Source organism: Wolffia australiana, chromosome 1 (genome assembly GCF_029677425.1).
Source record: "Wolffia australiana isolate 7733 chromosome 1, ASM2967742v1".
NCBI lineage: Eukaryota > Viridiplantae > Streptophyta > Magnoliopsida > Alismatales > Araceae > Wolffia > Wolffia australiana.
In genome coordinates, this window is record NC_135835.1 from 18,600,285 (window position 1) to 18,617,870 (window position 17,586).

The 17,586-nt window shown below is 42.8% G+C and overlaps 1 protein-coding gene across 1 annotated transcript; it reads right to left on the bottom strand.

Annotated features, from left to right (window-relative positions):
* Positions 1–1,214: 1,214 nt before the first annotated feature.
* On the bottom strand, positions 1,215–8,413 carry LOC144709656 (Tetratricopeptide repeat (TPR)-like superfamily protein). The gene is made up of 8 exons (XM_078583262.1): positions 8,079–8,413; positions 7,925–7,991; positions 7,792–7,831; positions 7,584–7,716; positions 7,113–7,184; positions 1,841–1,921; positions 1,596–1,657; positions 1,215–1,480 (listed from the first exon to the last, which is right to left on the bottom strand). The coding sequence occupies exons 1-8, from the start codon at positions 8,334–8,336 to the stop codon at positions 1,414–1,416; spliced, it is 780 nt and encodes a 259-aa protein (XP_078439388.1). The 5' UTR covers positions 8,337–8,413; the 3' UTR covers positions 1,215–1,413.
* Between the last annotated feature and the right edge of the window lie 9,173 nt (positions 8,414–17,586).

Below are 17,586 nucleotides of genomic sequence, written 5' to 3' on the forward strand. Positions count from 1 at the left end.
TGGATATCGAAAACCGATATCCACGTCCGATATCCGTTGTCGTCATCCTCCCTCCTGACACGGAGACAAATGCCGACATCGAGACAGATATTGGTATCGGATGTCGGTACTGTACCAACCGTGTCTGATATCGATATCCGATATCTGGATATCGAAAAGAACGAATACTGGAAATTGCCTTTCCAGTATCCGATACAGCATCCGTCCCCATACTGGCATCCGGTACCGGTATCAGGACGGGCAAACAGTACAAGACAGAATGGACGGAACGCGAGGGAACGGAACGGAACGGATTGAGGCGGAAAGTACGGACGGAGCAGAACGAGATAGAAAGGACGGAACGTGAAGCAATGGAATGGACCGAGACGGAAAGTACGGTACAGAACAGAACGAGATAGAACGAATGGAACGCGAAAGAACGAAATGGAACAGACTGAGACGGAAAGGACGGGACGGAACAGAACAAGATAGAAAGGATGGAACGCGAGGGAATGGAATGGAACGGACAGAGATGGAAAGGACAGGACAGAACATAACGAGATAGAAAGGACGGAACGCGAGAGAACAGAACGGAACGAGACGGAAAGAACAGGATGAAGCGGAATGAGACGGAAAGGACCGGAACAGAACAGAATGGGACTGGACGGGACAGAATGGGGCTGGATGGGACAGAATGTGACGGACCTGGGACGGATGGGATGGTTTGGGATCGGACCGGATGTACCTGAATGAGATGGACAGGAACGAGTGGATGAAGCAGGACGAGACGGGAAGGGGCGGGCTGGGATGGAACGTGACAGGCCGGGATGGGGTTGGGGGAGATGGACGAGATGGAGCAGGGAGAGGGACACACAGATGGGCCGGGAGAGAACAGAAAGGAGCAGACTGGATGGAGCAGAAAAGAGAGACAGGATGTGACGGAACGATAATTTGGCCAGTTTCATTCTGTTACTGTTTAACGTGCAGGGACGAAACGAATGATATAAAAGATAGGTGATGGTTGTAAACCTAGAGTAAATGACAAGTAGTTGATGATGGAATGGGGACGGGACAGAAGGGGCGAAGGCTTTCGTACTGTTTTCCAGTGCGAGGTCAGGATGGATGACTGATGATGGTAAGGGACGTACCGGATGTCCCAAACTGTAATAAGAATCATAATTCAATGTCAATACATCAGATATTAAACAATTTTTTTATGTTGGAAGAAAAAGAGGAAAGATAAACCAAGCTCGTTGATCAACCCAAAAGAAACTTAAATTATCTGCTTGACTACTAACCAAGGGAACAGCTAATTGACGGCTCGATGAAGAACAGCTTCTTCAAGAAGAAAATCGTACAGATTTAGTTACAGCCGTGTTTTCCGACCTCTGATTTTTACAGCGGCAGAGTATGAACAGTCTCGAGGATGTGATTTTATGCAGGAACCCACTTTCGGCAGAGGCAGTGGACCTTTGCCAGGGAGGCCATGTAGTCGCCGGAGCTAGGAGAAGCCATGAAAAATCCCATCAAATATATAGAAAATATCGGTACGGATTTTTAGAGATTTTCCAGAAAAACAAGTGGGACCGTTGACGGCACAGGTTAAAAAAATTTACCTTTCCCCATAGGATGAGAGGCACGACGCAATTATGTGTCTTTTTGAAGATTCTGAGTCTCCCTAGTTAAGTCATAGAACAGTTTTGAGCAAGATAAAGTAAGTAAAACAATGGCATTTGCAATAGAGAATATTCTTCTTTCATTTCAAAATCCTTATATTGAGTTAACTTAGAGATTGTAATTATTATGAAGTACAACATGTCTGCAGTGCTGGGTAATTCCTTTGAAGGCATTGATCACAAACCTGAGATTCATAGAAGAGTCCAGCATACAGTGAAGCATAGAAGAGCTCGATATCTCTTCCTTGAGAAAACATAGAAACAAGCTGCAAGGAAGAGATATTTAATGAAAATTTTCTCTTTCTATGTCAAGTTTCCAAGACGACATTAAAGATTCATGTATCTAAAAAGAGGCTAGAGTATTTCCAAGAAAAATCCAGTTTCAAGGAATCTCAGTGACACTGGAACAATCATCCGTGAAATTATAGATCTATGGCTATACCGCAGGAATATTGACACGCAGTAGCTGCAGAATATCATAATGAATGAGAGAGTGGTGATGGCGGTGGAAGATCATAATGAATGATCTGAGGGGGTTCACAGCCATACAATTGTCTGAGGTGTGTCATTTCGATGGCAGCCTGAAACGCGGTACTATAATTTTATCCATTTGAATTGAACAAGGATATTAGTTTATTGCTAATAAAACACCTGACACAAAGTGTTCAGTTAAAAGTTCACACTTCTGCCTGACCATCAGTTATCTGGTGTGACCCACAATGATACAATCCAGGATCAAGGCTCGTATCAGAAGAAGGGTAGAGGACGAGGCGAGGTAGAAACACCAAACAGAAGATGTAGGGATCGGCCGGGGACGAGCTGCCTGAAGACGGGGTGGGCAGAGATGATTGTGAGGACAGGGATCGTGGAGAGAGACGGAGAGTGGAGATCGAGGAGATGAGAGGTAAGCGGGAAAACACCAAAGATCACTTAAGAACCAAACTCCAAGTCTGCCTCCCACTAGAGAGAAGGCTGTGCTATTTAAAGGAACATAAAAGGTGAATATGACGAGAATGCCCTCGACGCGGCACGCGGCCCGAGAATATGACAGAAAGTGTTCAGTTTACAGTTCACACTTCTGCCTGACCATCAGTTATCTGGTGTGACCGACAAGAGGTCTGGATTTTTCTCTACAAGCCACTGGGATATCCAGCTTGTAAGACTCTTAGATACATGTTTCCTTCTCATCACTCTGTGCTTAAGGATCTGAACCATGTTTGTAAAACATGCCAGGCTAAACACTATCTCTAGCTATTACAGTATCTCACAAAGAAGAGATCATCCGTTTGACCTCCTGGTGATAATTGGGGGACATCTCAGAAAATCACAAACAGTGGTAACCGGAGGTTTATCACATTGATTGATGAGTACACTCCGATGACCCAGAAATTTGTGTCAGTAACCATTATTATCAATTTTTACCAGATGATATCGCTACAAATTAATAAGGAAGTTAAATGCTTCCAGCCAGATAATGCGTAGGACTATATAAATGGTACACAGGAGATTTTTTGTAGCTCAAGCAACAATTTATGAAACATCCCGAGTCAATATCCAAACCAAATGGGGTGGCCAAGGAAGAAAAGACATCTGTAAGAAGTTACTAGGTACTGCTCTTCCAGAGTGAAGTACCAACCTATCTTAGAGGTGATGCTCTACTTACAGGTATCCATCCAATATACCAGTGCTCCAGCCGAGGAAAATGAATCTCATCATCACTTAGGTCGGTGGAGGTCCGATCCCCCACTACAGTTGTTTGGCTGCCCGGCTTATGTCCATATTATATTCTTCCAGGGCACTGAGATGCATCTTTGTTGGCTACTTGATGACCCGGAAAGGATATAACTATTATGAACTGGGAAGGAAAATAATATAATACAATTAAAGTTGTTACATTTGATGAAAGTGTTCCCTATTATACATCCAGGAACAAAGGGACTCGAGTTGCAGTTGATTGTCGAGAATTTGTGGCACTTCCTGAAATGAAATGAAACTCCGACCAAGCTCCAAGGGAAAGTAACAACTAGATCCGGACAACGCGACTGGAAAGTCTAGGGGCCATGAGAACAATTCATTAATTGTTCCCACAAGGATTTCAGGCGAGTGTAAGAAGAAATGTCCAGTCTGCCATGTTGTCTCTACACCCGTTTCACAAGTTTAGTGGGACCTGAAGAAGAGGGGGAATATTCCATCGGTTGCTATGTTCCCTTCGTGAGTCTCTTGGCCCCAAATCAGGCATTCATATCTAAAGAGGCCTTGTTTCAGATTCCAACAGAACAGTCTGAGGCCTTACAGGTTCCAAACTGAAAAAGGGTTATGGACGACTAAATGATGACGTTAAATAAGAATAAAATACTTGGTCATTCGTCCCTCTTCCACTGGGAAAGAAGTCTGTGGGCTGCAGACGGGTATTCACTGTTAAGTACAAGGCAGATGAATATTGAAAGGTTTGCACCATTCACAAAAGTGAACACTCTGAGAATCTTGGTAACATTAGCAGTCATCAAAGAGTGGGAAGTACATATTCTGGATCTTAAAAACACATTTCAACATGGCAACTTAGAAGAGGAAATTTATACACATTCTCGCAAGGTACGAAGCTCAGAATGAGGCACTTGTTTGTAAACTGAATAAGGCACTTTATGGCCTCAAAGGAGTCACCAAGGGTCTGGTTTGGTGAACTGATCAAGGAAATTCATAATATGGACTTTACACAGAGCAATGGCGACCATATTTTGTTCATGAAGCACACCCAAATCGGGGTAGCTATACTTTTTGTGTATGTAAATGTTATGACAGCTCCCATTTGGGATGCCAACAAAAAAAATCCGAGAGGGCCCAGTGGAAGAGTAAATTATCCTTACCTGCAGACTTCTATGAAAATAGAAGTTCCCATCAAAAGTGAGGATTTTTAGGTGGCTGCCCTTAGAGAGATGCATTATGACACAAGTTCTACTTGTTAAAAGAATAAATTATGACACAAGTTCTCCAGAAGCGCATGTTCCTGGATACCACGGCAGTGTCCCCCCATGTGTACAGTGCCAGGAAGACTGCACTCACCCATGTGTACAGGGCGACATGACTGCACCACAATGAGGTTGTGTTTAAGGGAAGGACTATCTTGACGGACACCATACTGCATGATGTGGTCTGAATGACAGATGGAAAAAAGGACCACTCTGGCGTGTCATGTATTTCACATCCAAATATTTTATTAGCTTCAGGTTGATCACCGATCTCAGGTGATCTTCCCGCTTTTCTTCAAAAAAATGATAGTTTTATTTCATACTGGTTTCGGAGTGTGTGAAGGATGGAAAGGACCACTCTGGCCTGTCATGTATTTCACATTTAAATGTTTGATTAGCTTCATGTTGATCACTGATCTCAGGTGATATTCCCTCTTTTCTTAAAAAAATGATAGTTACCAGAGGGGATCATGGAGAAGTCAAACAACTACATGAACGGTTATCCAAGGAGTTTGACATCAAGAGACTGGAATAGATAAAATCAGCGCACATTTGATCTACTAAAGAAAAATGGCTTATTCGAATGCAAACCAGCTCCCACCCCAATAGATTCACATCAAAAAACTGGGACCATAGCAGGAAGGCCCTCAAGACTGCCAAAGAGAGATATAAAAGCTTCAAGACCAGACATTGAGTTTGACGTTGGATTAGTAAGCCAAATCATGAAAGCTCAAAGGGAAGCTCATGAAATCGATTTCTATCAGATACTCAAAATGTCCAATGGGGACACCTGGATAAAGGATCATCTTTACAGCAATAGGCCACATTAACCTTGAAATATTAAAAGGCGCAGATTATGTAGGGAACATTGTGAAGAGACACACTACTACAGGTTATTGTTCCTTTCTAAGGGTGTTGGAAGCAACCATTTTCGACTTTCCTTTTTTACCCTTACTTTTTTATGCCCAATAAGTGTTGGGCCCACTTGTAACCCCATAATAAGGGGGAGACTGTTCGTATTCCATAGTTCTTGTTCTTTCTATTCTTCCCCTAACCCTACCAGGCTACGAGGATCACCTCTGCTGAAACCTTATTATCTGGAAAAGCAAGAAGCAGGGCATCCTCTAACGATCCAATGCTGAGGCTGAGTTTAGAGCTCTCACACTTAGCATGTTGGAGGCACTTTGGATTATAAACATCCTTCAGGATCTCAGGGTCAAGTAAACAGAGCCAATAAGGTTCCTACGTAGCTCTGCTGCCAGTGACTCATCCATGACTTTAATGTCACCCTCAGATTTTGATTGTTCTTTCTGATTAAGTGTTGATCAATACGTCCTCTTGGGCATATGGTAAAAAAGACAACAGTGTCTCACCATATGTTCTCTACTCCTGGACTGTTGTTTATTGATGTCATTTCTGCAGCAACTAGCGTTTGGCACCTTTCCAACATAACCATCAACATCATCTAACCATCATTGATAGTTGACATTGATGGTTACCAGGGTGGTCAACGATGACGCTGGCATGGATGGGGTGTCCTGAACAGCTGATGTTGGCAGTTGATGGTTGACTACAGCATCAACGTCACGTCAACATTGTGTCATCGTCAATGTTAATGGGACGTCCCGCACAGACAAAGCCATGATTCACCCATTGTCATCATGGATCGATGACATGGACTACATTTTTGGCGGCCGATGATGACATTGATGATGCCGGCACGCCTGGACAGTTGACATTGATGTCAATGTTGACAGCTGTTAACATTGATGCCATCATCAACAAATCATTAACCCGTCATCAACATCACCATCAATGTCACAGGCCATCATTGTCAGGGCACGCCAAACCCTAGCAAGTACTTTCTCTAATTTGTTTTCCTAGGTCTTATATCCTTGAAGTTTTTTGACGACTCGACTTTAGCTCTGGTACTGGATGATACATAGTATCTGACAGAATTCATAACTCATAACTTGATTTACAGCACAGGCTGTTCGGCCCGTTCAGACAGGTCTGATAGACTGGTTTCAGGGAATTCTGGTCGAGGCCTGTTTTTTACTGGCTGGTTTTGCCCGTCCATTGACTCTTCCACTAGTTCCATATGTAGTGGAGCGGTAGATGTGTATCAAACATTTCATCTTTACAAACCCCTCTCTCTACTTTTTACCGTCCGGTTGACAGAATGAACAATAGTTCCTGTCTTCAAAACCCCCGTTTCTTCCAAAGAGAAAAATGTTGAAATTATATGTGCATGAGAGCTGGGCATGAACAGGTAATTGATATGCATCAATTTAAACGATGCAACTTAGCACCGAATCCCACATCTGACTGCTTCAAAAACGGTCATTTGGGGCCATGGATCTGGAATGGAATTTTGAATCAACTACAGAAAAAACCCTTAGATAAATATTTATTATTAAAAAATGGTAATAACGCTATAAAAACTCCACGAAATATTAAATTTTAGACGGCTCTACCATTTTTTTCAAACCTTTTCAGGGTCGCCACCGTCTTTAAAGAGATTATAGGCTTCCCGCATGTAGGGCCGGGAATCTCTACCAACCTGGCATCACATGTAACCCGGTTACTGTCTCTAAATAAAGAAATTGTTTTAAAAATAAGGAGAAGGGTTTTGGATACTCATTTATTTGTGAAAATGAGAAACGAATATGCTCTCAATGCGTTTATCAGAAAAGTAATTTACATCTAAGCTAACCACAGCTCAGGAATCTTACGACTGACCCATCCTGCAACAACTAATTCGAATATGGAACGGGCATATAGAGGATGTTCATTCACTATATACAAGGTTGAAAAGAAATAGATAATACTTTCTATCAGAAAAAATCTTTCTCCTTTGAGATGGAATGTTATTCTATTATCGGTGTTCAATTGGTGTTCTAATATTTTTCAAAAATCCGATCGCAAAATGAACTTCAAGGATAGCCGATCATCAAATCACCTCGAGAAATCTTCTCCTGGCTTCCTCCACACCATAGATTTGAGCTTCAGATAAAAAACACCAAATAAACTCCTCGGTATCGTTCGGGTTCTCAGCAACATCTATCCGAAATTGCTCTGCCGCATCCTCAAATCTGCATTTGATCAAAGAAACAGTAAACGAACTCCATTCACCTTCCGAAAACATAAAGAGGATATCGTCTTCACACCTGTCCAAGTAGTACAAGGTGAGGCCCCTCTGCCAAAGATCTGAACCATAATTCTACCCGTCAAGCGGATGAACAATCTCCAAAATTAATCAAACTACACGCTAATATCCAGCAGAATTGGGAAAAACCCTACATGACCTCTGTCGAGGTTCCAATTCAATGGCTCTGTCGAACTCCGCCAACGACCCCTCCACGTCTCCCTTGGAAAATTCGAAAACAAGTAAAACTCAAAAGGTGCAGAATCACCAAAATTCTTCGATCATGAATGTTCGGATAGATCAAGAAACCTGTCTGAAAAGCTGCATTCCTCTACGGACGGCAAGAGACGCCTCCATGGCGGAATTGCCACCGGTTATGGCATCCCAGATGAAGGACGCCGATGGAAGGATCGATCGCCTTGACACTGCTCGCGGAGTTAGAACTCTGCTGCGAGATTGAAACCCCGAAAAAGCGCGGCAGATCGATCGCCGCTGCGATGAACGATTGCGGGATGAAGCACAGGGAGAGCGAAGTTGAAGCGCGAGAGAAGAGGAAGAAATAGACATGGCCAAGTAGAGTTGTTCACTGCTCTCTCCTTTGCAATGTACGCCGAACAGCTTATCAAGTGTTTATCAGAGCCTTCACTATGTTAAAATAAATTCTGAAATCATCTGTGGTGCTCATGGGCTATAGCGCAGGGACGCGGACAGGACGTTTTTTGGTCCCGGGACAGAAAAATCGTCCCGTCCAATGGTTTGGACGAAATTCGAGACGAAAATTCATCCCGGGGACCACCAGACGGGACGATTTTCATCCCGTGGGAAGAAAAAAACGTCCATCCGGAAGTCTCGGACGATGGACGGACGAATCTGGACGAAAAACAGCCAGATTCACATCGTACGGTTGAGATGTAGCCATATGGCTTTGCTATGACAATTTGCATCAAAGTCCCTGTATTTTTATGTGCGTGCAAACTGACGCCGCTCAGAACTTTTGTACACATGTCCCTTTGCATTCTCTCTCCTCTGTATTTCCCTAAAAAACTTAGAAAAAACTATATTAATATATTAAAAATGTAAAACAGGTTTTTTTTCGTCTAGGATGAGGGACGTGACGGTTTTTTCCCGAATAGGACAAAAGTTCATCCTGGGAGGACTGGAGGGGACGGTTTTCATACCGTCAGATGAAAAATCGTCCGTCCTTCTTCCCAGCACTGAATCTTGACGTTGAATGGGACAAAATTCATCATGTCCCATCATTGTCCACGTCCTGGACGATCCAGAACTATGCTCATGGCTCAACAAAAGATTTGCAAACTATGGGTTCTTTTCACAATAATAGGTTAAATATAATGATAAGTAATGAATATAGGTGATGGTAATTACATTTGTGTTTGAGATTCATGGTTTTACATTGGGCATGTAATATCTTTGTCGAACTCTCAGCCTGGTATTGTAGGGTTGAGGGGTTGATCACATACTTGACACAAAGTAACTGGTATGATATTGAGAAACTGAGCAGTTGGGTCGATTTCAGTTTGTGGTTGTAAAAGGTGAGAGATATATTGACTGGATGATTTGAAACCATAAGATATCAATGCTTGTGGAATGGTGTGAGATATCATACTATTCGTCAATTTTTGATGGCAGACCATCACGCCAGCCAAGACACGGGACAACTTCAGCCACACCATGCAGCTCGAGCCGACGTTCGCGACCCCGGCTTCAAGTTCTCGACATAGCCAATGACTGCGAGCTATGAATTTATTTTCATGTAGTTTGATTTTCCTGGACGATTCGGATGGGGCTACAGTTTTTGTGCCTCATTTGTTGTTATTTTCTTTTATGTTATTTGATGTATGTTTAGGAGTAAACCCCGTCACACGACGGTTTTCCCCTATGTCGCCCCACTTGGACATCCTCCCTCCCCTATATAAAGGGACGACATGCCCAAGGAAATCTTGGAGTTTGATTGAATTTGAAAAGTTTCTTCAACCGGGCTCTCGCCTCCTCCCTTTGGGAGTTATCCTTTTATCGTTTTCTAGAGTAAATAGTGGGAAGCCCTCGCATGCACTTCGCCATATTCTCACGTTGATAACGCTCCGTGAACAAAATGCACCGTCGTCGACTCCTTCCCCCTACCGTCCATCGCCAATTTCCTTCGATCGACTTCAAGAAAGCCGCTTCCAAGATTCGTTGATCAGTTTGAAGCCCTTCTTCGGCTGTCTTTTGCGCTCGCCAAGGCCATCGACATTTGGACAAAGCCGTTCGCTTTGGCATCCCAGAATTGAATTCTTGGTGACCGTTCTTCCAAGAACTCAATTGTTGGACTGTTTGGTATCCTCGCCAAAAAGTTCCCTCAAGGTTGCGTGCCTCACACATTGACTTGCGCTTTCACTGCCAATTTGCCTGTGATCCTCCACCCACTAGTGCATGTCCGCGCCCCCACGCGCACCCTCAATCACGCCTCCACCGACGCCTGCCCATGCACACTCACCCCTAGTGCGCGCATGCCTAGTGCCTCCTTCCCGCACACATGCGCCCTCACCGCGCCCGCTTCCTGCTCGCACACGCGCGCCCATGACCGCGCCTGTGGCCGGCGTACACTATCTAACACGCCCGCACCTATGCTGCTTGCGTGCGCGCGCACCCCATCCTCGAGCCTTGTGTGCGCACCTTCGATACACACACGCTCAAGTACCCTCATTCATCCCAGATTGCATGCACCTGCACACGTGCACCTGCGTTTGAGCATCCACTGACAGAACAAGCCCTTGACCAGCTCGCTTGCTTGCATCGTTTCACACCTTGAGTCGTATCCATCACGGACTTCGGGTCTTCGGTCCCTCTAGGTAATACCGTTACTCTTCTCTACCATAGGATTAGCCACCCTCAACGAGAGATAGGATTTATTGCGAGTTCAATTGACAGAGGAATTTCTAATTTGATGAAGTTTGACCTTAAAAACTACATCTAATGGTGGTGAAAAGAAGGTTTGTTCCTGCACAACAAGAAAGAAAGGAGTCAATGGAGGGAGAGGGGAAAGCCTAGGGAGAGGAAGAAGGATCAGCCCAAGTCTAGGGCCAATTGGTTGGAAAACTAGGAATGCCAAAATGCCATCCAAATGATACTTAAAAATGATGGATATTATGTGGTCGTCAAGCCAATCACACCATCATGTTTATTTAAGTTCATTGAATAAAATATTATGTTCATTATTATTCTAGTGTGATATTTATAATGAAGTCCATGAATACATGCAATGACCTAGTGAATTATGATGAGATCGTAATACAATGATTACTAGTCTTTTAAACATGTATTCTAACTATTCCTATTCAGTGGATAGTTGAGATGGACATTAAATTATCCGGATAGAATGGCACTATCTGGTCCTACTTATACGATAAGTATAGTTGATCATGTGGCTATTAGTGTGGCGACACTAAGGATAGATATTTGGTGCTCTTTGGAGAAATTCCTGAATTGATCCGTACAAATCCCTAAATGGTATTATACCTAAACATCAGTCAGGTTGGTTCATGTCATGGTTGTATGAGTGATCTATTGACCTGAGACACCAAAGAGTCTCTAATCATGGTTGTGTGGATGGACGACTACATTTTGACTACGGCTTGAAAGTCTCTAATCATGGGATTCAAACAAGCCATAGCTCGTATGTAGTGAGAAGCTCATGAAGGTGATTGAGTGGTCAAGACGGAATCATCTTCCCTCGGTATAAGAGGAGATTGAGTCAAGGAAGACGATGTAGAAAATCCCTGGCCAAAGTAATTAGGATATTGGAAAAGGCGTTCTCCAATGATCTCCGTTACGAATAAATACTAATCGAATGATGGATTGCGGTTTGAAACCATACCCTAAATCGTTGAGAGTCTCGTGCAGATGATGGATTATACATATACGCTAACCGATGATGGTAAAGGTTCCCTGAGAGGGTTCAAAGACTACTCGACATCTTCTAGAGCGCAAGATGTAGCTTGGCATCCCATGGGCTGGAAACCTAACCTATCAATTGGGTTAAATAGATATTAGTTAATTAATATATATATATATTGATATAGTTAATTAATAAGGTTGGCCAATCAATGTTATTAACTAGAATGATACATGGGCCTAGAGGGTCACCCGCATAAGATCATAAGGGCATTGGTGGATATATATTACTTTATTAAGTTTGGTGTGTTTTCTAGGTCTTTAACTTGGTGTGCTAAGGTTGGAACTAGATAAGGAAGAAGACCAAAGTCTTTTTGATAAATAATGGGATGGATTTCAGTTTCGTCAAGAGGAAAACTTTCTGTTTTATAAATCTGAGTTTATCAGTTTTGTAATGAGCTTGGTATCCATAATCATTTTAAATTGAATAAGACCCCTTAATAGAATGGTGTTTTAGAATGCACAAATTTCACCATTGTAGAGAAGGCACAATGTTTATAGTTGAATATGGAGTTGCCCATGGAATTCTCGATAATGGTAGTGAATGAGACTGATTTTTTGAAAATTTACTTAATTATGATTTTGATGGGAAGGTCGTTGAGAGGTTTGCATTAGCATATGGCAGCTGGTGCATGCCCAGACTGCAACTATGTCATTGATGATCCACACATTGTGGGGCCACTATTAATCATGCATGTGTAATCATCCGTGGTTGTTTTAGGTAGACATGGACACTGAGATAAGCAAGGCTAGCATTGGCTATCTCAAAGCTATGGCATTGGCACCTGCCACAAGCACCAAGACTGGAGATGGCCTCATCACTTTTAGTAAAAATGTCAGTGCATGCCATCACATACAATGCAAGTGACATAAATGACATTGGCCACTAAGCATGGTGCTTGTGCTAGTGCTAACAGCCAAATATGGTGTTATCACAAGCTTAGGTCTCCTCAGACTTTGATGGCACCAGAATTTCCCCTAAGTCGGTGTCCAAAATCAACATTTTGGATGAGTCCAGAACAAAATTTGTAGTCAACGTCTAAAACATGTCCTGATCCCACTATTTTGTTTAATAGGCTAGGTTAATGATTTCAAATCAATCCACCTTCCAAAAATGAAACGAATTGAAATAGATCAAACAAAATAATGAGATTATCTTTGGGACATTCATGTGTTATGTCTCTTTACATCCCCATAGTCATTGGAAACATTGGATCTCACAACCATTTCCTCAAAGAGCACTACTTGAAATCATAAAGAATCTTCTAATCATCTGGTGTCACCAAAAGCCATGTGAAGAAGAAAATAGGTAGGGGTGTGGGGGCTCCCATGTCTAGCTTTCATGTGAACTTGAAAATAGTTGGCTTCCACTACTTATACCTTTTGGGGCCCTTTCATAAAAGTCCCTACAATTTGAGTTTATTAGCCAACATCCAAAACTCTATGTGTGACCCTCTATTCAATTATATTCAAACTCAAAGGTTGAGATTGCAGCCCATGGGGTGCCAAGAAACATCAGGTGGTCAACAAGATAAAAAGGAGTATGTTAACTCTCTCATGAAACTGTTTAATTTCCATATATGTATAACCCCTTTATCTGTATGAGACTCTTTGATGGAAGGGTATAATTAAATTTCAAACCCTGATTGGTCATTCCAGTTAGTACTTAAGTTTGGAATAAATCATCCAAGAACACCATCTTTTATATCTCTACTACCATGGCTAGGTATTTAATTACATCTACTCCATAAAGTCTATCTCTTTCCTGTAGTCAGTCTTTTCTAATGTAGATTTTAGATGATCTCAACTTGACCAGAATCACCTTCATGAACATGTTGCTATATTGAGCCGAGACTCTTTGAAATTTTATTATTAGTTCGTTGTCAAAACACAACCGTCCATTTGCTCGATATTTTTTGTGTCTTATGTTGAAGGACTACTTACCCAGTGATGGAGCACGCCCAGACGACAATGAGGATATGTCGTTGGAGCCGCCCTCGCCATCGTCAGCATTACCGTCAGTCCGTGTCCAGCCCGACCAGCATACCAAAGCATCCGTGAAGACGCCTGAGTTTAAATACCTTGGGTAAAGCACATCCGTGCACGTGTTCTTGTTTTAATTCTCCATTTTTGTTCGTCAAATTTATGTTTTGTGTCTGTCACGAAAAGTTCACCAAACTCGTCGTGACGTGTCCGTATCATCCTGCTTTATCCGCCATTTTCATTTTTGAGCCGTTTAAAATTTCCTCTTTGTTTAGTTTATGATGGATACTATGTGGCCATCATGCCAATGACACTACCATATTTATTTAAGTTCATTGAATAAAATATTTGCTTTCATTATTATTCCATGTGATGATTATAATGGAGTCCATGAACACGTGCAATGACTCAGTGAATTATGATGAGATCATAATATAGTGATCACTAGTCTTTAAACATGTATTCTAAATATTCCTATTCGATGGATAGTCGAGACGGTTATCGAATTATCTGGATAGAATAGTAGTAGCTGATCCTAGTTGTACGATAAGTATTGTTGATCCTGTGGCTCTTAGTATGGCGACACTAAGGACAGATAGTGGGTGCTCTTTGGAGAAAGAGTTCACTGAATTGATCCGTATGAATCCCCTAATGGTATTATACCTAAATGTCAGTCAGTTTGATTCAAGTCACGGTTGTAAAAGTGATCCACTGACCTGAGACACCAAGGACATCTCGTGAGTGGACGACTACATTATGCCTATGACTTAGGAGTCTCTAATCATGGGATTCAAATAAGTTATAGATCAGATGTAGTAAGAAGCTTACGGAGATGATTGAGTAGTCAAGATGGGATCATCCGCCCTTGGTATAAGAGGAGATTGACTCGAGGAAGACGATGCAGAAAAATCCCTGGCCAAGGTAGTGGGGATATTGGAGAAGGCATTCTCCTACGATTCCTGTTACGCATCAGAACTAATCGAATGATGGACTAGGGTTTGACGATAAACCATATCCTAAGTCATTCGAGAGTCTCGCGCGGATGATGGATTATACATAGACGGTAACCGATGACGGTAAAGGTTCCATGAGAGAGTTTGAGACCACTCTGTATCTTCTAGAGCACGAGGTGTAGCTTGGCACCCGACGGGCTGGAAACTTAACCTATCGATTGGGTTAAATCGATACTTATTTAATTAATCTATATGTTGATAGAATTAATTAATAAGGTTGGTCAATAAATGTTATGGGGCCATTAAAGTTATTAACTTGAATGATACATGGGCCTAGAGGGTCACAAGCACAAGGTCATAAGGGCAGTGGTGGATATATTTTAATGTGGAGGGTTTTTGAGAAAAACCTTATGTGAAATATAAAGGGGTAAAAGGGTCTCATTTCAAGCACCCATGCAAGCCTGATTTGAAAGTCTCTCCTCTTCTCCACTCTCTTATCCACTCATCCAAGGAAGAGTGTCTTCATGGTGGGGAGATCTTCAAGATTTTCAAGAAGAGTTGAAGAACAAGACGTGGAGATCCAAACGCCGAGTGATTGCGTGGATACTTCTAGAGGCCAGACGCGTGAATGGCTTCAGAACAATCTCAGAGCGGCAAAGTCAAGGGTGGAACGAGTTCCCCAAAAGGTTCTTTAAATATTTTGTTTGAAAGATCAATTGTGAATCGATCGACACGCTTCCGCATCCATGGAAACGTGTTTTTGATGGATGAACCAAGGCGCCGAACTCAACATTTTATTTGTTGTAAAAAGGGGTCCCTTGTTGGGCCCCTTGTCTAGATATTTGTGATGGGCCTATATAAGGCCATGATGGGGCACAACCACGTTCAGATGTGGAAGTTATTGTTGCAGTTTTAATTGTTTCAGATCTCACCCAAGAGAAGAGAAGGAGAAGGAGAAGAGGGAGAGGAAGGAGGAAGAATAGAAGAATAGAGGAGGAGAGAAGAGAGAAGTGGGAAAAGAGGAGTGTCCGATTGCTGCCGCCATCCATTTGTGCCACTGTTAACTTTTCTTCTTACTCATATCTTTCTTCAACGCGTGCCGCCGCTTCTACATGCAATGCAAACATCTGGATCACGATGTCGGTAGGTCAATGCCACATCCTTCAACCTGCGTCTAACGAATCCGTGTCAGAGGATCTCCATCGCTCAAGTGTGTTGCTGCCAGAAACATGATGTCATTTCACAACTGATCGGTGACATTCCCAAATCGTCGCTGCTAAAGCTTTAGCCGGCATCAATGTCACTTCCAGCTACGTGACATTCCTATGCCTTGGTGATGCTTTGACCGGCCGACGCAACACGCTTGTGTGCCTATCGATGCCTTGTAAACACGTCACACTCATCTTGTGAGACAATGCTGAGGCTCCATACCAACCGTTGAACATTGTGCTCTTCGCAAAGCTACATCGTGAGACCATTCCTAGTCGCCCTTCCGACTGTTGGGCGCTGCATGGCATCGCGAGAAAACACTTGGAGTGACCAAGGTATTTGAAAGGTTGGGTTATCCATCCCGCAACATTCAATGCCCGCAGCCGCGTTTGCATGGAAGACTCTATTCCAGGCTTGGCATCGTGACGAGCATTGACTCACATAGTTGCACGATCATCGCTCTTCGCCGTTGTGTGCTCAGATCAGCCTCCGTCTGTTGGTAGGGTGCCTACCATTTTACGGCATCACGCCTGCATTGCACCTCGTGACTGCGCATTGTGCCCTTCCAACCCTCCACCACTCGCATCAAGTACTTGATCCAACTGCCCCGACCCATCATTTGGTCGCAGCTGCCTAACACGGCCAATCGCTTGAGTCGCTCCGTCGCCGGCTGTCCCTCCTCGTCCTCAACTGTATCCTGCCCACACTCTTTCCCCACAATATCACCACCCGTCGAGCTGTATTTGCGCCCTTCCCTGGCATTTTCTCTCTGCATCTACCCTAGTGGCACTCACACTGATGAAGACCCCGACGACGAGCAATGACACCGACGAGGTATGCCGTCCCCTTGCTCGCCCATTATATTACCGTCTTCAGTATATTTTTGACTGTGCTCCACCGCGCTCGGGTTAGAATAGGTGAGAGAAATTATCAAAAAAAAAGACTACGAACTGAGTGTTTCCCTAGGCATGGGCCGAGCCCGTCCGTTACGTGTAGGCCCCTACAAAATTATTTTGTTCAGCACTGTAGTCTTCGTCGTCACTCCAATGAGGGTCAGATGGTCAACGTCATTGCTCGCCCGCCCTAGAGATCGGAACTCGGCAATTTCCCACTAGTCAGACCTGCACGTGCATTCCACCTAGGTCATTTGCACTCATGTAGTTACATTCCCGTTAGGGAATTTACCCATCGTATGATGTGATTGACGACGTCTGACATCACCCATCTATGATGTGAGCCAATCTGGTTGAAATTTTGGTATTATACCATTCAAGTATTCATACATAGTATTGAACTCATCCTTCCCCTAAAGCACACCTACTATCTGTGCTTTGTGTCTCCACACTAATAGCAATAATTTAGGTCATAATCATCATATGAGTGAGACCAAATAGCGTTATTATATCCTAATATTTATTATGTCCTTCGAGAGTATAATTTGAATAATAATATACAGAATGAATGTTAAAATATTAGTGATATTTGTATTATGATCTCATCATACTTCTTTTATTTGGAAAATGTATTTGTTAAAAGTACTTCATCATAAGCATCACATGTGCATTATAATGAATGGATTGTATCAGTGAATTAAGTATAGAATAATAGATGGGATGAAGTAACAATATGATTCGATGCTGATGAGGTAGAATATAAGTAGGGAGTGTAAGAAAGTACTTAGGGGATGAGAGAACTTAAGATGATATGTAACGGTAAAT